Source organism: Ornithorhynchus anatinus, chromosome 5 (genome assembly GCF_004115215.2).
Source record: "Ornithorhynchus anatinus isolate Pmale09 chromosome 5, mOrnAna1.pri.v4, whole genome shotgun sequence".
Taxonomy (NCBI): domain Eukaryota; kingdom Metazoa; phylum Chordata; class Mammalia; order Monotremata; family Ornithorhynchidae; genus Ornithorhynchus; species Ornithorhynchus anatinus.
This window is the reverse complement of record NC_041732.1, coordinates 36,192,441-36,215,009: the sequence shown is the minus strand read 5'-3', so window position 1 is coordinate 36,215,009 and position 22,569 is coordinate 36,192,441. Positions and strand designations below refer to the sequence as shown.

The window sequence follows — 22,569 nt, the reverse complement described above, 5'->3', positions numbered from 1 at the left end:
ACAAAGTGCCAATAATACTAGAAAAAACATAGAGCTATTTTGGAGGTTTTCTCTACCGTGGCTCAGTGGAAAGAGCCTGGGCTTGGGAGTCAGAGGTCATGGGTTCTAATCCCGGCTCTGCCGCTTGTCAGCTGTGTGACTTTGGGCAAGTCACTTAACTTCTCTGAGCCTCAGTTCCCTCATCTGTAAAATGGGGATTAAGACTGTGAGCTCCACGTGGGACAACCTGATCACCTAGTACCCCCCAGCCCCCAGTCCTTAGAACAGTGCTTTGCACATAGTAAGCGCTTAACAAATACCATCATCATCATCATCTCTTTGTTGGACTCTAGCTTTAGTCCCCAAATGGACACCTTAGAAAACCTCAGTTAAGCCAAAATCAAGCATTTCTATTTGGATCCTGTTCAGCTTATGTGGCTTATCACTCAAATCCCCTGAAAACAGATTCTAGCCAACCTGTTTCTAAGTTTGTACCGGCTGTATATGCTTTGTCTGAGTAGAAGGAAGAGACAAGTAAGGGGAAGTGGAGAAAGGGAGGATTTTTCCTTTAATCACTTCAGACTGGTTACCTAAATTTTTCATTTTAGAACCCCAAGCATTCTCTCAAGGCCTCCCATTCTCCACATGGGCCCTTAAGAAAAATATAGCATGCCTTTTTCTTGGTATTACAGTAAATCATAAAAGCAGACGACCAAGGATGCCAGTTAACAGTGATTAGATAACCCTGCATTTGCCAAAATGTCAGGTCCAGACTCTGTGACCTCTGAGGTATTCTCACAGACAACGGTGAGAGTCTAAACTCCACCGATCTGAAAACCATTGGCCATATGGTCTGTTTGAGTGTTTTTCCATTCTTTGTAGTACAACCACAGACAACAGGTGCTTTGCCAAAAGAACATATATATTTTTAATATACTTCTGATAGATACTTTTAATTTTCAAATGGGTTGAACAGACCATTACTAGGTGCTAAAGTATATGTTTGTGTACATGAGAAGGACAGTGGCCTAGTGGAAAGATCACCGCCCCGGAAGCTAGAGGACCTGGGTTCTAATCCTGGCTATGCCACCTCTTTGCTGTATCATCTTGGACAAGTCACTTCACTTCTCGGTGCCTTAGTTATCTCATTTATTGAATGGGGATTAAGACAGCAAGCCCCATAATGGACATGGATTATGTCCAACCTGATTAGCTTGCATCTAACCAGCACTTAGTACGGTGTCTGGCACATACTAGAGTGCTTAACACGTACCATTAAAAAATTGTATACACACATACACATGAAGCATCATGGGGGAGGTTGTCCAGGGGTGGGGGGAGTGGAGAAAGGCAAATCTGCCCAACTACTACCTCAGCATTTTTGAACTCACGACCACCCACAGCACTTCAGGACATAACCAATAACATATTCTATTATTTAAAAATTTACTCATTCACATATCTAACTTTCCATTTCCTTTTCCTATCTGTAATTTATTTTGTGATTGCTTACCCTGATAGACTGTATGTTCCTTGAAGACAGGGATCATATCTGTGACCTCCATTGCACACTCCCAAACACTCAGCTCGGTGCTCTCCACACAGTGAGCCCTCAATAAATACTGCTGTTAGATTGATCTAGCTATCACAGAGATTTGATCCACGTACAAGAGTCAGGTTGAGAAGGACAGTGCATTACTGGCCCTCTCCTCAGCCTGTGCACAAAAAGATAATTATTTGCTGTGCTTATGCATTTACCCATAGAGTCTCTGTTTCCATGCCTGCCTTGTGGTGTCTCAATCTCTACTCATTTACTCAAGAACAGCTCCCCTCCCTATTGCTAGAAGCCAGACTGGTCTATTTCCTGCAGTGATAACTCAATAATCCACTGCTAGGTCACAATAATTGAGATTTTTCTTTGCCACATCTTTTGTCTGCTATGCCTTCACTTTTTGTAGGCACCCCTCCTTTCAATGAATGCACCATACCCTATCATTAATTCTCTGTTATATTATAGTTGTCTGTATTTTACTAATCCTGTTACTTTGTATTCTCCCTAGAATTTATACAGTGCTCTGCACATGGTAAGCACTCAATACAGAATTGAGAAGCAGTGTGGCATAATGGATAGAGCACGGACTTGGGAGTCAGAAAGTCACGGGTTCTAATCCTGGCTCCCCCATGTTTCTGCTCTGTGACCTTGGGCAAGCCACTTCATTTCTCTGTGTCTCAGTTACCTCATCTGTAAAATGGGGATTAATGACTTTGAGCCCCACGTGGGACAACCTGATTACCTTCTATCTTCCCCTGTACCTCTGCGCTTCGCTCAAAGTAAGTGCTTAACAAATACCATCATTATTAATACATGTGATTGACTGATTCTCCTCAAATGCCTCATTAAGCAAAGTTTTGTCACTGTGAGCATTTATTCTGTGTAGGTGAGCTCATATCTTCTAGATTTCATTTTTGATCATTTTATTCAATCATTTGATGCTGAGTGTAGTTCAGAGGTGATATTAATAAAGCGGAGTGGTGAAGTGGCAGAGTGCCAGTCTAGGAGCCAGAGGATGCGGGTTTGAGTTAGAGATGTGTCACTAATCTACCATGTGACTGTGGGTGAGTCACCTAACTTCTCTGTACCTCAGTTTCCTCATCTATAAAATGGGAATAAAAATACCTGCCTCCTCTCCCTACCTCACTGATGTGTTGTGAGGGCTGAAATGAATTAATATGAAAGAACTTTGGGAATAAAAGTGCTGTAAAAAAAAATTATTATTAATCAGGAAATTGGTTGTGTCTTTGATGTGCAGCTATTCAGCCTCATAGAAGGTTGGCACTACAACAGCTTGACAGACTTTCAACTTGTTTAAAAGCTTGATGTCCTCTTGTCTCCACATTCTGTTTATCTTTGATTCCATTTTAATCTTTCTGTCTACCATCAAATAATTTGTTTCCTAGGTAGCAGGATTTTATGAGACCACTAAGTTCTGGATTACCAAAGAAAGTATCATGTGTAGAGTTTCACAGATGTTGGATAATATAGAACTTCACCTTTCTTCAGACTTATCAGAACATAATGCTATTTAATATTTACTTAAAGGTCAGAGTTGTTAATTTATAGCAATTCCTGAATTCCTGCTTCAAAGGTTTTTGATGATGCTCATAGCCTGCTTAGCTAGAAGAGTTTCCTGATCAATCAGAAATGTAGTCTCACTCCAGCTTCTAGGTCCTTCATTATATGATTTGTAGAATGGCAGCATAAAATAGGTTGAACAGGACTGGTCCCACTGCCCAGCTCTAGTTCACTCCGAAAGTGATAGGAAAAGATGTAAACAGGGCACCTTCAATTCTTTCTTGACCATATTGTGTTGGAGTAGTCTTAATATTCTGGTGAATTTCTTAGCTTAGCAATTTACAGAATCTGGTCTGTTGGTGTTGACAAATACTTTTGAAAAGCCTCTTAAAAGGATGTAGAGTCTTGGTTGTTATCTATACTTTTTCTCTATCCATCAGGTTATGGAGATCATATCTGCTGGGATGTTTTGGTCTGAAAATACATTGGGATTCAGGTAATGTATGGTTGAATATATTCTTCAGTAGTCTAACCAGAAGAAAACTGGCTAGAATCTTGCTGACAATGGAAAGTGCTGAGAGGTACCCCTATCTTCTTGAAGGCATTGATTATCAATGTCATATTTATTTAGCACATACTATGTGCAGAACACTGTACTAAGTGCTTGGGAGAGTTCAGCGCTTAGAACAGTGCTTGGCATAAAGTAAGTGCTTAATAAATACCATCATTATTATTATTATAACATAACACAGTTGGTAGGCATGTTCCCTTCCCACAAGGAGATTATGGTAGCTTTTATTCCTTTTTTTCTACATGCTTTTATAGAGCTCATGCAGATATCTGAGGAGTAGGTCCCTTCTTTGATAATTCATTTGGAATGCCATCAGATCCAGGTGCTTTACCATTTCTGATCTTAGTGCTTTTATTTGCAGGCAAGGATTTCAGATGAAGGCACTATTCAGAGATGGCTAGAGCTGATATTATCAAACGGGGTGAAATCAAGTTTATTAATCTTCTGTTATTCAATTCAGACGTGTTATTTAACTTAGAGAGAGGAGGGTCAGGAGAGTGCAGTTATTAAGAGGAATGGAATCTGTGCATAACACCCAAAGATTTAAAGACCAGGTAGTTCGTGCAGCATCATCCATAATGAGGTCTCAGAGGCAGAGGTTTGAGAATAGGCATTAATATATTTTTGTTTGTAATTTGTAGTGCCAGTTAAAATAGATATGAACTGTTTGCATATGTAAAATTATTTAAAAGTACAACTTCCATACACATTTACAGAGTGTTTACTAATTAATATAGTAAAAGAATCACAAACATAAGTAAATCACTCATTTATAGACACCATTAAGCCTCATCTTTCAAACAATGTCAGAGTTTCTGGGGGAGGTTTCTTGTATTTGTTAAGTGCTTACTATGTGCCAGAAACTGTACTAAATGCTGGGAAAGATACAAGTGTATCAGCTTGGACAGTTTCTTGTCCCACATGGGGCTCAGAGTCTAGGTTGGAGGCAAGAGGATTAGGCTGTAATCCCCATTTTACAGATGAGGGAACTGAGTCACAGAGAAATGAAGTGACTTTCCCAAGTTCACACAGAAAGTACATGGCAGAACTGCAATCAGAACCCAGGTCCTGTGACTCCCAATCCCGTAGTCTTTCAACTAGGCCATGTTGCTTATGTTTTTGTTGAACGATCACCACCCTTTCCTTGGAAAACAAGGCAGTAGGAAAAGTGAGAAAAGCTGATAAAGAGGAAAAATTAAGAATATAGCCCAGTTCTTTTATGGGTTTTAGAGCCTGTTAAGTTTCTGTGTGAGAATTAGAGAAGGGGCTGGGGCATATGTCCTTTGCTTAGCCACTTGGGCAGGATCTTTCTCTTTCTGGCCATTAAAATCCACAATGTAGCTAGATTTAGGTGAAAATACTTTATCTAGGAGAAGCTAGGTCTGTGTTAATCTCAATTGGGTGGGTTATTTTCCTGTTCCTCCTTTCAGGTGATTGGTGCCTGTCTTTGTTGCTCTAGATAGTGGAACTGATTTCTTGAGTGAATTCAGACATGTGGATTCCTCTTTACTTTGTTCCAACAGAAATGACTGGGCATCAGAAATACTTGGTCACTGAGTCCTTAACAGAGCCCCAAAGTCAGATTCTATTTGGATTTGTGTTTTCCTATAGCATCTAATTAAGCTGTAATTAACCAAAGTAGAAATGATGACATATTTTATACATCTTAGTATTATATGCTTTTCAAGGCATCAGAATAGGGGAATAAAGAAATGACACATACAAATAAAAATAATTACAGTATGTTGTGTTCCTTTACAATGGGCAATCAAGTTTATGAACCAGTGACTTTCCCCTTATTGAAGCAAGGTGTACGTTCCATTCAAATCGATTAGCAAACACTCAAAGGCTTTTGTTATCTTCTCCGGTTCATCTTTAATTAAAGGCTCATTTGGTCCATTCTAATCACTTTCACATTGTGAGCCACATGGACTTAAAACGTGTTTTGATTAAAATGACAGCAATTTGTTATTTGGTTCCTATTACGAGGAGAGTGGGATGGATAAAGTTTACTCAAAAAAATGCAGATCATGATTTTGGAAGATTTGAATACCTTCAAAAATAATGTATAATGTACAATGATGTTCTACTCTAAATTGCAAGAAAAGAATGAGCCTGATTTTGCTGGTTGGAAGGGAATAAATGTTTCCCTTTGGGATGAACCCCTTAGGCAATTGTTGAGAAAATGAGTTCTTCCCTTAACCTGGATGGTACCAGCTGGCCAGAAGGAGTTACTGCACTCCCCAGTTGAGAATAGCTCACTTTTTTCTCACCTCTTAAAAGAGACTTTTCCTCATGGGCTCCTTTGCGGGCTCCTCCTCTGCCTCCCTTCCCTAACTGTGGATGTCCCTCAAGGCTCAGTTCTGGGTCCCTTCTATTCTCCAACTACACCTGCTCCCTTGGAGAACTCGTTCGCTCACATAGCTTCTATTATCACCTTTATGCTGATGACATCAAAATCTTCATCTCCAGCCCTGAGCTCTCTCCCATCTCTGCAGTCTTGCATTTCCTCTTGCCTCCAAAACATCCCTACTTGGATGTTCTCCTGCCCACTCAAACCTAATATGGTTAAAACAGAACTTATCTTCCCACCCAAACCCCGGCCTCCTGCTCACCATCCCATCACTGTTGATGGCACCACCATCCTTCCTGCCTCACAAGCATGTAACCTTGGCATTATTCTTGACTCCTCCCTCTCATTCAATCCTTATATTCAAGTTATCACTAAATCCTGTCAGTTCTGCCTTCTCAACATTGTTAAAAACCCACTCTCTCTCTCCACCCAAACTGCTACCACATTAGTTCAAACACTTATCCTATTCTGCCTTGATTACTTTATCAGCCTCCTGGCTGACCTCCCTGCCTCCTGTCTCTTTCCAGCCCAGTCCATACTCCATGCTGCTGCCCAAATCATTGTCCTTTTAAAATGTTCACATCACGTCTCCCCACATACACATCCGGAAACTCCAGGGATTGCCCATCCACCTCCCCATCAAACAAAAACCCCTCATCACTGGCTTGAAAACACTCAATCACCTTGCCCCATCCTATCTCACCTTGCTACTCTCCTATTACAATCGAGCTTTCACACATCGCTCCTCTAATGCTAACCTTCTCAATGTACCTTGATCCCATCTCTCTCACCACTGGCCTCTCGCCCACAGCCTACTTTTGGCCTGAAATGCCCTCCCTCATATCAGACAGATAATTGCTCGCTTTCACATCAAAATCTTCCTCAAGGCACATCTCCTCCAAAAAGCCTTCCCTGACTAAGCCCTCCTCTCACTCCCTACTGTATCTCACAGACTCCCTTCATTTATCCTCCCTCCCATCCCTACAGTATATTTGTATCTCTGTAATTTATTTAATAATAATAAAGGTATCTTAAGTGCTTACTATCATTTAGACTGTGAGCCCGTCATTGGGCAGGGATTGTCTCTAACTGTTGCCGAATTGTACCTTCCAAGTGCTTAGTACAGTGCTCTGCACATAGTAAGCGCTCAATAAATACTACTGTATGAATAAATGAATGTGCCCAACACTGTTCTAAGCACTGGGGTAGATACAAGGTAATCAGTTGGTTCCATATGGGGCTTACAGTCTTAATCCCCATTTTACAGATGAAGTCACTGAGGCCCAGAGAAGTCAAGTGGCTTACCCAAGGTCACACAGCAGGCAAGTAGAGGATATTGGATTAGAATTGAGAAGCAGCGTGGCTCAGTGGAAAGAGCACGGGCTTTGGAGTCAGGGCTCATTAGTTCGAATCCCAGCTCTGCCACTTGTCGGCTGTGTGACTGTGGGCGAGTCACTTAACTTCTCTGTGCCTCAGTTCCCTCATCTGTAAAATGGGGATTAAGACTGTGAGCCCCACGTGGGACAACCTGATTCCCCTTTGTCTACCCCAGCGCTTAGAACAGTGCTCGGCACATAGTAAAGCGCTTAACAAATACCAACATTATTATTATTATTAACCAACAACCCCCACCGACAATCAAACCCAGGCTCTTGTCATTAAGTTACACTGGTTCTATATTTATGTATATTAATACCCGTCTCCCCTTCTACACTGTGAGCTCGTTGTGAGCAGGGAATGTGTCTGTTCGTTGTTTCACTGCACTCCCCCAAGAGCTTATTATAGTGCTCTGCACACAGGAAGTGCTCAATAAATACGATTGAATAAATGAATGAATCCATGGAATATCAAAAATTTTACATCTTTAAAATAAATGATCTCCTAGATTGTAGGGTAATGTTGCTTCTAATCTATGCAAAAGGAAACTGAAGTTCAGAAATTCTAGAGGCTTTCCAAAATTACCATGACTAGAGCCTAATATAGAATCCAAGCTTTCTGAATGATTCAGTCAGCCAGCCAGTCGTATTTATTTATTCATTCAATTCTATTGAGCATGTACTATGTTCAGAGCACAGTTTTAAGCACTTGGGAGAATACAATACAACAATATTACAGAATCATTCCCTGTCCACAATTAGCTTACAGTCCAAAGGGATTCTTCATTGGATCACCAGACTCTGATCTGATATTCTGGCCAGTGAGATTAATTCAATACTCTCCCTAATGAATTATGAAAATGAGCACAGGGCTTCACTTCCAAGTTCTAATAGAAACCTTGAGTAGGCCTACAGGAAATCAAGTAATTCCTTATAGTGATTTTATATCCTCTGCCTTGACTCTTCAGCAGGATGGCTGAAGGGGGATACATTGGCAAATATGAACAGAACCAATGCAAATTCTGTGGGCTGGAGAGTTCTGCGCCCAATTAATATTTGAAAGCTTTGGTTAAAACTTAGGTATACTGACTTCATGTATCCAAAAACCCCAGTTCTCTGGGGCATTTGTAGTAGTCAGGCATTCACAGTCTCTTACTATAATTCCAAATACATGTAACTAATTGGAAACCAGGGCATGAGACGTATAGAAACAGCTTGGCTTAGTGGAAAGAGCACGGGCTTGGGAGTCAGAGGTTATGGGTTTCAATCCTAGCTCTGCCACTCATCAGCTGTGTGACTTTGGGTAAGTCACTTAACATCTCTGTGCCTCAGTTACCTCATCTGTAAAATTGGGATTAAGACTGTGAGCCCCATGTGGGACAACCTGATTACCTTGAATCTACCCTAGCACTGAGAATAGTGCTTGGCATTGTTATTAGTCCCAGCTCTGAAAGTAAGGGAGTCCCAACTCAAATTCTCTTATTAATGGTAGAGGTGAAGAGGGCAGGAAGAGCAAGAATCCCCCGAAACAGACCGCTAACCAGGGGGCCCAAAGAACATAGTCACTACAAACCAATTGCCTACTGAGCTATGACACTGTAGCTCAATATTGGCACAGTGCTGTGGCCAGCTTGGCCAGAAATGGATTCTGCACTTAAAAGACCTTCACATTCACCTGTCAATGTACTGCACTCCTGCCCACCTACTCACTCGTGGCACTCTGTGAAAGTGATGCTGCCCAAACCATATTACCTAAAATCAGTTTCTTCATTCAGATTCTGGGAACTGAAGCTTCAGAACCGAAGCTTGTCTATCATTTTTGATGGGATGTTCTATTCAATCAATGGTATTTATTGAGCACTTACTTTGTGCAGAGCATCGAACCAAGCCCTTGGAAGAGTACAATACAAGATGTTTGATAGACATCTTCCCTGCATACAGCGAGCCTACAGTCTAAAGGGGTTGGGATGAACTGGGGGAATGACTGTCTGTCCATCAAACCATCCATGCATCCTTCCATCCATCCAAATATTCTTGTAAGAGGGGTGATAGTATGGTAAGGGATATCAGAATATATATGAGTGCATTAGGTAGAGTACTATACTCTATTTTATGAGCTCAAATTAGGCATAGAAAAGATATTGCAGTGCACCCCACTCTTCATTTGCAAATGATGGAAAGTGCTAGTAATTAAATACTATCTGAAATTTTACTTTTGAGTGTTATCTTATTAACAATTCACAAAGGGTAAGCAAATTTCCATTTAAAAAACTAGAACTTTTGCTGTGGCCAACTTGATTGACTTGTATCTACACCAGTGCTTAGAACAGTGGTTGGCACATAGTGAGCATTTAACAAGTATCATAATAATAATTATTATTATTACTCAGGAAGTAGGACATTGCATATCATGGTTTGGGACTAGGGCTCTTCTCCTGCCTTCACCATTCATTTGGTTTTCTTTTTACATGGCTCCTGCCGGATCTGGAGCACAGGGCTTAATCCCAGTAGTTCAAGGTAGTTTGCCAAATGTGGTATTCATAACAAGTCTTTAGGGACAGCATTCACTAGTTTCATATTCTACAACTGTTCCCTGCACTTAAATTTTCTGTAAGCTTTTGTTCCCTGGCAAGAAGTGGAACATAGATGCCAGGCCATATACAATGATTTGTTCTTATTTGATTGCTTTGGCTGCTGGATTCCTCCCACCAGAAACTCTCCCCAGAGTCAAAGTCCAGGGCTGGAGGAACTGGTGAAAATCTCCTTATTCTCTATCGTTTTCCCAAGGAAGCTTCATCTCCTTTAGCCACCCTGCAAACACATGGCTAGGGAGCTTCTTGAATAATAATGTCAGCTGAAGAAGGCTACTACTGGCCTGCTTCCTGCTCAGTGAAGAGCATGTGCAGTTGGTGAACAAATGAGAACAGAAGGGGGCTTTCTCTCCTACAGAATTTTATGAATGTTTAGAGATTTCTAAAATTACCTCAAAGCGCCGACTTGTTATACAGAAGAGCACTTTATTACAAACAAAAGCAGATCCAAAATGCTTCCTGGCCTTAGGTTCAATTCCCCTCCTTCTGGAGATTGGGCTAGGGAAGGGGAGAAAAGTCAACTGTTATTAAAGGGAAAAGTGAACAGTTACTGGTACTACGTCCTTTTAAAACTCACTAAAATAAAAGTGGGTGCTGAATTCTTTCAGCTTGAAGGAAAATTCTTCAAAAGAGTCTAAGAAATCTCTTGCTTCTTTTAGCTCTTCATTACAAACCTTTATGGGGAATGTGGGTCTCTTGCAGTATGCCTTACTACTTACCCTGTCTCTCCCGATTCCTTGCATTGGGAAAGGAATAAAGCAACCCTACAAGAAGGTACTGCTGTGCAAATCTGATAAGAAAGTCCACTTCTGAGTTAAAATCTGCACGACTTCCTTTCTTCTCTCTCCTCATGGATTTCATTGCCCTAGAAATCTGTCCTTCATCATCTTCCCCTTCCTTTGCCATGAGTTTCATTCCAAGCCCCCATTCAGTCCCAGACATTTTTCCTGAAATACTCAGATTCACCACTCATTTCCTCAAAGTCCTACTCCCTAATAAAGCTCACTCCAGGCCCTTCCACTGCATCATCTTGATGCCTGTCATCCCCAAGCAACAGAAATGGGGTGGTAGATTCCCACTTGGGAGAGACAGAACACAAAGGATATGTTTTCAGAAACTTTCCAGCAGGACTGCTTACAGAATAGCAAATTCCAGCCCAAGCATTTGGAAAAGAATATCCATCTAACAGGGTAATTGGAAAAATAAATGAATGTTTGCCTTTGGTTTCATTTTATTGCCTCTCAGAAGAAAGCTCTCTCCAATAATTTTCTGGTCCAGTACACCAACTTTCTCCCATCATAGGGAGGGGGAAGGGGAGAATGTAACTAAAACTGTTACTTTTACCTGCTTCCACATGGCTGGAGAACAACTGGCAACTGCCACTTCTCCACTGTGCTACCCAAGACCTATGCACACTGGGATGCATGGTATTTAATAATAATAATTATAATAGTAAGAATAATAATAATTATGGTACTGAAGTACTTAATGTGTGTCAAGCACTGTTCTAAGCCCTGCAGCAGATTTAACTTAATCAGGTTGAACACAGACTCTGTCCCACATGGGGCTCACAGTCTTAATCCCCATTTTACAGATGAAGTAACTGAGGCCCAGAGAAGTTAAGTGACTTGCCCACGGTCACACAGCAGATATGTGGTGGAGCCAAGATTAAAACCCAGATCCTTCTGCCTCCCAGACTCGTGCCCTATCCACTAAGCCATGCTGCTTCTCCAAGCCGCACAGCTTCTTTAAGCTGCAGCAGCACAGCCCTCGGTCTCTCCCTGTCCCAGATGGGTGAGCAAACAATGGTGGGGAGATGCTGCAATGTGCCCTTCTACCCTAAGCAGCCATACTCCACCCTCTGCTTTCCCCTCACTGGACAACCAAACATCAATGCTGTCTATCTGGAAGCCTGCCCCAGTTCTCCTTCATGGTACAGAGGAGACTCCATCCCATACTGCCTTGCACGACCCCTGTGGAAAAGAGAAAAACACCCATAGCACGAGGCCTCCACTGAACCTCAGGAAGACAGTGGTGTTTGCTATAACAGTTCCTGTGGCTTCAGGTGTTCCTTGGACTCTGGGCCATGAGGAAACTAAAGTTCTGCTATTCTAGCCACAGCAGCCTGCTGATTTTTAATTTCACTTTATGCATTTCATCTATTATGTTGTTTTATTGTTTCATCACTCTGTGTCTGTCATCTGTCCCTCCTTCCCATTTACTCTTATAATGGGAGCCCCTTATGGACCAGGGACTTTATCTAATTCCTACCTCTGTATTCTTTCCCAGCATTTAGTACAATTTTCAGCACAGAGTCAGCCTTTAACAAATACTATTATTCCTATTTCTACTAGAACTTCTGAGGATGACACAGCCAGAACTTGACACAATTTTAATACCTTAATCTTTCACTGAAACCTGGTGAAACCCAATTACTGTGGATGGGTTGGAATAATAACAATAATGATAATAATTATGGTATTTCTTAAGCACTTACTATGTGCCGAGCACTGTTCTAAGTGCTGGGGTAGAATCAAGGTAATCGGGTTGTTCCATGTGGGGCTCACACTTTTAATCCCCTTTTTACAGATAAGGTAACAAACATAGAGAAGTTAAGTGACTTGCCCAAGGTTACACAGCAGACAAGTGGCGGAGCCGGGATTAGAACTCACGTTCTCTGACTCCCAATTCAGTGCTCTTTCCACTAAGCTACACTGCTCTTTGAGAGAGAAGAAAAGACAAAAAAAATTAAGAGAAATTTTAATAGGTATCAATTTTATAGATGCCTTTTTTTCCTCTAATTGTTAACTCTCACAGTTCCTTGCTTCCCCAAACAAAAACTGGCTAGTATCTATGAAAATTGATTATCATTATTATAATTCAATTTGAATTCACCTCACTTCTTAATAATTATATTAATGGGAACCTAAAAGATATCTCATGACCATCCTCTTCCACTGTACTTGACATGACATGATTTCATTAGGATATAAAGAACAGATGTCAAGCATCTTAGTGTCCTAGCTAAGGATTCTACCCCTTTCAGACTGTGAGTCTGTTATTGGGCATGGATTGTCTCTATCTGTTGCCGAATTGTACACTCCAAACGCTTAGTACAGTGCTCGCACATAGTAAGCGCTCAATAAATACTACTGAATTGAATGAATGAACCGCTAAGAAACAAAAGAATGCTGGAAGGGACAGATTCCTTTCCTTGATAATCAGCTGGATAGTAACACAAAACTTTGCATCTAACATCTCTTCTTCCAACAGTAAATGTAGTCCATGAATTCATGCTTTTATCTCAAACCACCGTGACAACTGATAGTTTTTGCTTGTAAGGCATTTCGTGGTAACAAATTCCATATACTTAGCACTCATTGTATGAAGAAGCTTATCCTATTGCTTGACTCAAACCTATCACCTCCAAGCTTTAATAGAAATTCCACAGTCCTGGTATTGGGCAAGTACGTGATCAACAATCCCCTATTCATCTTGTCCATGAATTTCACATCATTGCTAAAGGCACTCTAGTTTCAATTCTTACTAAATGATTATAGATTAAAATCTGCCTTTGCACATTAATAATAATAATGATAATAATAACATTGATGCTGAAATACAAGAATTTGCTTACTTAAGCTGTGTGGTATAACAGAAACTAGATGGGAAGCTACTTAGGGGCTGTGTCCACCCCCAACTCTGGGAGAGTGCCATCACTCTATAAGAAAAGAAGGGTATTTTTCTCAAAGGATCCCACTCACCCATGGTTCCATCTGTAATAGGATTTCCTTATGACTACAGCCCACTCTCTGGTCCCACTTTGGAAAGTGGGAGGGAAAAGGAACAGTTTTTCAATTAGTTCATTGTTGCTTACAAAGAATGCACCTAATGCTCCATGGCTTGTGTTGATCTAGCTATCATATTTAGTAAAATGTCTTGCTTTCTTCTAAGAACAGGCAATGCATTTATGCAAAACAATAACTGTGGAAGTCTACAGTGATGGGGAAAGTAGAACCAGTGAGCCAATCCCTTCATTTTCTTATTATTTTTCCTCTTCCTGCTTCAGCTGCTTTCTGTCAGAGCATGATTCTCAATGCTAATTCCTCCTGTTTTCCAGGGAAGGTACATTTAGTCTCATTAAAAATTCCCCATTCCCAAATTTCTAGGCTCCTTGATAACCAGATGAGCAATTAATCAATCGAACATAATTAATGATTGTTTACTGTGTGCAGAGCACTATACCAAGTACTTGGGACAGTACAATTTGGTAGACGTTCTCTGCCCATAAGCCAGGCATTCTTAAAGCAAACTCAAACACCAATTTGAAATAAAAATGATAATAATAATAATAATAATGATAGCATTGGCTAAGTGCTTATTATGTGCCAAGCACTGTATTAACCACTGAGGTAGATAAAAGACAAGTCCCATATAGGAGAACAGGTTTTGAATCCCCATTATGCAGACGAGGGAACTGAGGCACAGAGAAATTAAGTGACTTGCACCAGGTCACACAGCAGGTAAGTGGCAGAGCTAAGATGAGAACCCAGGTCCTTTTACTCCCAGGTCCGTGCTCTTTGCAGTAGGCCATGCCACATCTCATGTAAAAGATAAGGTTTCCAACCAGCAGAATGAATGCAAATTTACTGACTCCCTGGACTTGCTTTATTCATGTTTTCTTGATCCAGTTATCATTTGGAAACCCCACTGCTCTCCTCTCCAGAACCAGGATTAAGAAAGGAAAACTCCACTCGGAGAAACTCCTACACTCTTACAGTCTCAGTCTTCCTCTCAGAGGAAAAATAAAAGAACTTACCAATGCAGGTAGCAAGCAGAGGGTATTAACCAGTCTTTGGGATAGACAGCTGAGGGGGATGGAGGCTAGTCAGAAAAGACATGGGATGAGCTGATGGCAAGAGAAGAGTTCTGAGAAGTACCACTTCTTTTAATGCAAGGAACAGACTGTTCTTCAAGGCCTTACAGGGATATATACATGAGTACCTGTGAGATTTACATTAAGCTTAGCCATATGAAGTGCAGTAAGTAAAAAAAAAAAAAGGCAAAGTGACACCAACTGAGCGTGTTTAAATTTAGCAGATTATTTTAAGTGTTTCTAGATAACCCTACATCCAATAACCTGGTACAGGACTTGTATTGCTAATGTCAGATGCACTTACTTTAAATTACTGCTCTATAATGCTGGGAACATGATTTACCAAAGGGCAATAGAAGTAAGCTGGAAAATGTATCATAAATAGGAAAATGGAACAGACACTTATTTAATTACAGCAAAAGAATGTTGTTTGGGGTGTCCCTGTGTATCTTGGAACTGTGGAGGTGATGGAGAGCCTAGTAAATCCAATTCTCACACCTCCTGAGCTAAAAAGGGGAAATTTGTTACAGCCCTGAAGCAAAGATGAGAGAAATAGATCAGCACTGTTCCTGGCCCCACAGAGTTTGAATAAAGCGGGACTTCTGCTGAACAGCAGTTCCGAATGATAAAACCTGCAGTTCAATGTGAAAATGAGTCTCAAAGTGACATTGTAAAGTATGGATGACACAAAGCAGCTATGTAAATGGCCTCTTGTGAGCACGGATACACAGTTTCATAGAAAAGAACTAAGACCCTAGCGAGGTCCTGGCAGGAACTGAAAAATTAGACTCAGCCTTTAGAGATGTAGCCAGAAAAGCATTTGCCATATTTAACCATTTTTCTGTGGTTTACAAATGCTCAGAAAAAGAGTGTGCATTTGATGGAGGAAGTTAAATGACATTTTACTGAGGGACCAGTCTGTCTTCCTTCAATAGCTAGATTGCAACAGGAAACATTTATAAGCAACCCTAGAAGGTTATGTGTTCTGAACAAGTTTCCTTTCTTTATGTAAATAGATGGCAAAAATCACTCTACACGGCTCTAATATTATGATGAACTACCCCTTCTCTTACTGCCCTCCTTTAACCTGTTTGAGTCCAAATTATGTCCCAAGTTTCTTTGACTGTTGCCTATAACATTAGATAGTAACATTTCCTGATAGGAAACCACGTCTTTTAAATTGGTCTTTAAAATGTTTAACACAGTACTGTGGGCATGCCATTGAATATTTGACTGATGACTGTCTGAAAGAGTGGGCAAAGGAGTGGATATTTTCCAGGGGACAGCATCCGTCAAAATGATCATTTAAGTTTTTGAGAATTGACAAATACAAACCCATTTTTATTTTCTCCTTTGACCAATTTCCTTCCTTTCACTTTTAAAAGCCCAATGCATTTCTAGGGGCATTTCGATTTATTCATGTCGTATTGATTTTGATTAAATACTCTTTTGAATCTTTTAAGAATTATTTGATCACAATTCCATGTGTTGGCATCTTTACACTCTGTACCCACTCTTTAATGGAGTCTTATTAGCAGAGAGTGGAACTGAGGTGTGTTAATGAATTAAGAGCTGGAAGGTAGTTTAGGGAATGTGAATTAGTACTTTGTATATGGTTGAGTGGAAGAATTTATGGAGATGGGATTCAAGGGAGGCAGATGAGTGGATGCATGTTTGATTGGGATGCAGAGAGTGGACTAGTGCAAACATTTTTACATTTGCTTCCCATGTTAGAGTGTCAGGGAATGTGTCACTTTGCTAGTCTGTACCTCCCAAGTGCCTAATACAGGACACTACTCTAAGTGGGTGCTCAATAAATGCAGCTACTATTACTACCAGAGAAAAAGCAATTTGGGGGAGGTGAGAAGGTGGAAGTTGACTCAGAATCTACCTCACTCTTGATTTCAAATGATAATAATAATGATGGTATTTATTAAGCACTTCACTATGTGCCAAGCACTGTTCTAAGCACTGGGGTAGATACAAGGTAATCGGGTTGGCCCACTTGGGGCTCACAGTCTTAATCCCCATTTTACAGATGAGGTAACTGAGGCACAGAGAAGTTAAGTGACTTACCCAAGGTCACATAGCTGACAAGTGGCAGAGCTGGGATTAGAACCCACGACCTCTGACTCCCAAGCTCATGCTCTCTTCACTAAGCCACACTGAAATGTGCAGCCCACATTAAAAGCATAAACAGATTTGACTAAGATTGTGTTTCACACAGTTACATTGTAACATATGCTATGGCAGTTGAAGTGAGAGATCTCCTTCCTAGGGAGTTCCACATTCAGGTTTGATAACAGATGTATCTGAGAGTTTAACTAAACACTTTCAGAGTTTAAGAGTTTTGGTAAATTCGAGTCACAGGTTCTCCCTCCTGCCCAATGAAGATAATAAGCTCTCCATCTATTGGGGCACCCAGGTCAATAACCTAGCTTGGCTGACCTAAGGAAATAACGTGAGGGCCCAACACAGTACAGCAGGCAGACAGGATCTAAAATAGCTTCAGCAACAAAGGACTTGGAGGGCTTCTCTTTCACGTCCTTACAATTCCTGTTGTGTAGAAAGTTAAAACTATTGGGAACCAACAAAACATTTTATAGGAACAGCTTTCAAAATCTGTTAAAAAAACCATCTGCTTCTCTGGCTGTTTTTCTTCCAAGTATTTTTCCTTTAAGTAATTTTTCCTAACAACAACACATGCACACATGCACACACACCACAAACACCCTACACTAAAATAACCAAGATTCTATAAGAATGTTAGTGGTGAATTACGTTTAAGAGAAAAATCACTTTCTAAAGAGGAGGCAGGTGTAACTTGTGTCGTGGTGAGGCACTGCCTCAACAAATATTATAAATGTAGAAGGAAAATACCAACTATCTTCATTAAAACAATATATGACAAGATTCCGGTTTGCTCTCGAATTGCATTTCACATTGCTGAAATGTACCAAACCTGAAAGTCTTTGAAGCTTGGAGTTGAATTTATTCACTAAATGGAAGTAGGCAAGGAAAGATTCTCCCACAGAGTACAACATCTCTTTAGCCGACTGTCAGCGGTAACACAAGTTAATCGACCTAGTACAAAAAGTGAATTCAGTTTCTGTTCCATTTTTGGCCTCTGTGCTGAAATCTCTTTAAAAGGGAGAAAGAGAAGGAGAATGAGGAGGAGTGGAGGAGGAGGAAGAGGATTTAGGTTTGCTCTAATCTGAGTTTAATGTTGTACCCGATAATGCATTGATCTCAACAGCACTTGATTATGCTGGGATAGGTGCCGGGATTCTGGGAACGGGCTCCTCTCCCCACTGCTGGTCAACTCTTTCAACACTTACCACTCAGAATTGCTGAAGTTCTGCCGAAAGGTTGTGAGCCTGAGCAATGGTATAAATTAAATAATGGGTCTCCATCACTATAATCTCACGGGTTTAAAATTATGAAACTCTACTTAACTCCATGACACTCAAACATCCCAATTTTTCTGAAATTGGTTATCTTGGGCACTATAGAAACTATCTCAATTAAGAACTCCACTCAGTGCTCCATTATCTTAGTAACAACTGTGGATTTAGTGGAGGGGATTTGGCTTGCTATGCAAGGTGACACTGTCAGTGTTATCTTTGTCTCTCACCTGGCTTCACCTTGACTGATAGACATGTAAATCTCCCACGAATCCTCTTCAGGGATAGCTCCATGTGGAATCAGTAAACTGACCCCTGAAACAAAAGAGGTGTAGAGGTTATTGTCAGGCCTTCCAATTATCCCACAGCTTCTTAATGAGCAAGTGAGCAGTTAGGTGAGCAGAGGAATTTCTTCAGCTGGCCATTGCAACTTAGATCCTTTAAACTAGTCGGTGCCTCATCAAATGATGTGGGTGAATGGGATGGGAGGCTGAAAGGGAACAAATGTGGCGCAATGAAGCTACTGGGGTGGGAGTTGTGGGGCAAACATCTGGAAAAGTGATTGAACTAGCAAAAGCTGGGGGAGGTGCCAGTAAGACCCAGTCATGGAGATCTCCTTCTGTCAGCTACCCAGTCTTGAATTTCCATCATTTTGGAATGAGACCAGCTGGGAGGAATCAGGAGAGCTCAGTCTTCCCGGAAGCTCCCCACAGTAGGTCTTCCTTCAGGCCCTATAATCCTCCCCCAAATTCCTGAAGACTAACTCTCTCTTTCTGACCCATCTGCTACTCAACTGAAAGAAACATTTGCAAATCCATTAATTAAATGCCAAGGGAGGTGTACTGCTTCTGGATAAAGAATGGCCTCCAGTGCAAACTTCAACAAATTCTTGTTTTAGCATATGAAAGACTTCAGGTTTAAATTTTTTAAGGTCTCACTGAAAGTGCCAGACTAAGAATCACTGAATTTAGCAAGCTGAAACACTTTTATCTCCTCTTATCCTCTGTCCCCCATATACTGCAAACTTCCATGGGAGGGTGTTCTGAATATGTAGCCAAAAAGCCCTCAGAATCCTCAGCCAGGGGAAGGGATACCTTTGAAAATGAGTGGGCTAATGCTTTGGGAGAATGGAAATGGTGGTAGAAATTGGTGTTTTCAAAGCAGTAAACATAGAAAGGGAACTGTAGAAGGTTTAAATCCACCCAGCATCCAGCAAAAAGGCCATTTTTTTTCTTCAGAAGTTCACTGTTAAACATCAGAACCTTTAGAAACACAGAGTGGAGAGTAGGGTGTGACATATGTAATATAAGAATTGAAAAAATAATATGGCTAGAGTCAGAAGCTACCCAATGATTAAACTTCTCAGGTTAATACCAAATTTGAAAAGCTAGTAGTTTTATCTAAGTATATTACTATAATGCAGAGAAGAGAAGCATGAAAACATGAACCATCTAACAGATCATGTAGCACTTCAAACCTCTCTTTAGACTTCTCTGAAGTAAACCCTTTACTTCAGCAGAGAGAGAAGAGCCACGGGAAGACAAGGTTTCTCTTTATGTTCCTTCTTGTTTGGAAGAAAAAAATGAACTTGCTGTACATGGAATTTTTTTTACAACATAACTCCTTGAACGATGCATGGCTCACCTTCTTCATTCCATTAGAACCACTGTTTTAGCACAAACACCTTTCATGTTGGTGAATGTAATTTAAATCTAGAAATGGCAGGTTTTACTGAAATGTCCCTATCAGACTGTAAGCTTCTGGTTAGTCACACAATCATAAACTCATTGTGCAACAATTTCTTTGTGATTCACATTTATGAGCATTATTCACTAACATGCTAGTTATCATCAGTCTTTTTTCCTGGCACAAGGAATGAGGTTTATTTGAATCATGCTTGCAACTTCCTGCTAAAGAGATCCATTTATCTACTGATACCAGCAAGAATGGTAATTCCTGAGTTGGGTTGCCTTGCTTCAGTTGCCTACCTCCTCAACTGCTTTTCTGTTCTAGACTTCCTCAACTGTGGTTATCTTTGGCTTTAAGTACCCTTCATTACTCCAATCCCTGCTGTCAAGTAGAAGTCATGTCACCCACGGTGTAGTGAGCGATACAGTTCTCTCAAAGATACATGCCTGGTCATGCAGTTCACCGATTTTCTCTCCTGACTAAAGAAGCATTCTCTACTTAGGACATCCTATAAAGATCACTCAGAAGCTTTAACTCCTTCAGAGAACATGTCAGCTTAATCCCTTAGTGATCTGAATAGCAATCGCAAACTTGGTTTAAAATAGACATCAACATGGGCTCCCGGGAGTTGTTTCGCTCATTCACTGGGAAAGGGCATCCTCATTGGAGAGGGCTTGGCTCTAAAATATGCTTCCTTTGTTAAGCCATGGGAGTCTGTACCAGTGGACCCTCAGAGTACACTGGGAACAGGGTTTATTTACTCATCATTTCTTTGAGAGAGAAAGTTACACATTGGGAATCATCTCTTCACCCCATTCAGATCATCTGGGTGCTGCCTTTTCACCACGTGCTGGGAATTTAATTTTCCAGCAGGCACAAATACTCAGTGAGAAGTTTGACCAATAAAAGGTTCCTTTAAATAATCAACTGGCTGGGATTTGGAACTGCAAGGACAGCTCACAGGACCCTTAAGGGCTCAATCTTCCCATAATTGTTCTGGTTACCCATAGATGCATAGTATGGAGTGAAAATGGCAAAATTAGGTGTTTAGATATGCCTTAATTACCCAATTTAAAATTAAGCATCCTACATACTATTCAAAAATTAAGCCTGAATTTCCCGAGCGCAAGGGAACTTAAAAACTATTTTAACTTTACCCTAATCAACAATTTTCTACTGTCTTTCCACCCCACAGAGTGACCGAGTAGAGTTGAATATGTCTGCTGCCATGAGAGAAGCTGTATTTTGGGAAATTAAAGGCACACCAAAAAATAGATTGGTGCCCACCATCCCCTGAGGAAGTTTCCATTTTTGACATTCAGCCAGTTAGCTTTGATTAAGGGAAAACACACACACACACACACACACTCACACTCACATACACCTACTACTGACCGCCTTTTATTTAATGTGACAACAGAAAGACCTGTTCTGAGGGCACTGTTTAGTATTTTTGCATAACAAATGCTTTCTGAAGCCTGCCTGAGCCTTTCATACGATTTCTGCTGGACACCAAAAAACTATTAGGAATAAATGGAATAACAACAATGTTTACAATTGTATACATCCATTGTCTCACTTGTTTAACGGTATTTGTTAAATGCTTACTATGTGCCAAGCACGTTCTAAGCACAGGGATAGGTACAAGCAAATTAAATTGGACACAGTCCATGCCACACATGGGCTCACACTCTAAATCCCCACTTTACAGATGAGGTAACTGAGGCACAGAGAAGTGAAGAGATTTGCTCAAGGTCACAGAGCCCAAGTCCTTCTAATCCTGCCTCTGTCACTTGTCTGATGTGTGATTCTGTTCACTTCACTTCTCAGTACCTCGGCTACTGAATCTGTAAAATGGGGATTGGGCCTGTGATCCCCATTTGGGACAGGGACTGTATCCAACTTGATTTGCTTGTATCCACCCCACACAGTATAGTGCCTGGCACATAGTAAGCACGTAACAAACACCATCATGTATTGACTCTTTCAGATGACTACATTATGTTTTCATTAAATTGTAGTGCCCATATACTCAGCAGTACCTTTATGACTTGAAAGGCTTAATGCTCCTGATAACCCAACTCTCATGAAGTTCTTTATGTCAAAGGAAGAGTGGTCCAATTGATCTGGAGACCCAGGTTTGAATCTGCCTCCTCCACTTGTCTACTGAGGCTTAGGATAAGCCACATAACTTCTCCATGTCTCAGTTCCCTCATCTTTAAAATGGGGATGTGATATCTCTTCTAGACTCCTTTTGGACTATGAGCCCAATGAGGAACTAGGACTGTGCCCATTCTGCTTATTTTGTACCTATCCCAGTTCAGTACAGTCCTAGGCCAAAAGAGCATAATAATAATAATGCATTGTTATTATTATTAGGTCCTGGAAATATCTGGTTCCATGAGATGTCCACAGCTTAAGTGATGATTAATATGCTTTCCTGATTCTATACAAGCAAGTACCATTTCAGTCTGCCACACTGAGGGTTAGCATATTTGCTGAATAGTCTAGTCATTACCAAAGCAAATATATTCAAATGAAAGGAGGAGAAGCACACAACACCTACTGGAGTTAATAAGGGTTTGACCTCGGCACTGAGGAGAGTTATAGATCTGAATAACCTGTCAATATACCAATCATATGGCACTTCCAAAGAG

General features: G+C 40.7%; 1 protein-coding gene across 2 annotated transcripts in view; it reads right to left on the bottom strand.

Moving 5' to 3' along the window:
* The window catches only part of UNC5D (unc-5 netrin receptor D), a 532,332-nt gene that overhangs the window by 62,331 nt on the left and 447,432 nt on the right, over positions 1 to 22,569 (bottom strand). For both annotated transcript variants that reach the window (XM_029066199.2, XM_029066200.2), the window contains exon 11: positions 18,454 to 18,538. In XM_029066199.2, coding sequence (XP_028922032.1) covers positions 18,454 to 18,538 — 85 coding nt within the window. The remainder of the gene's footprint in view (positions 1 to 18,453; positions 18,539 to 22,569) is intronic.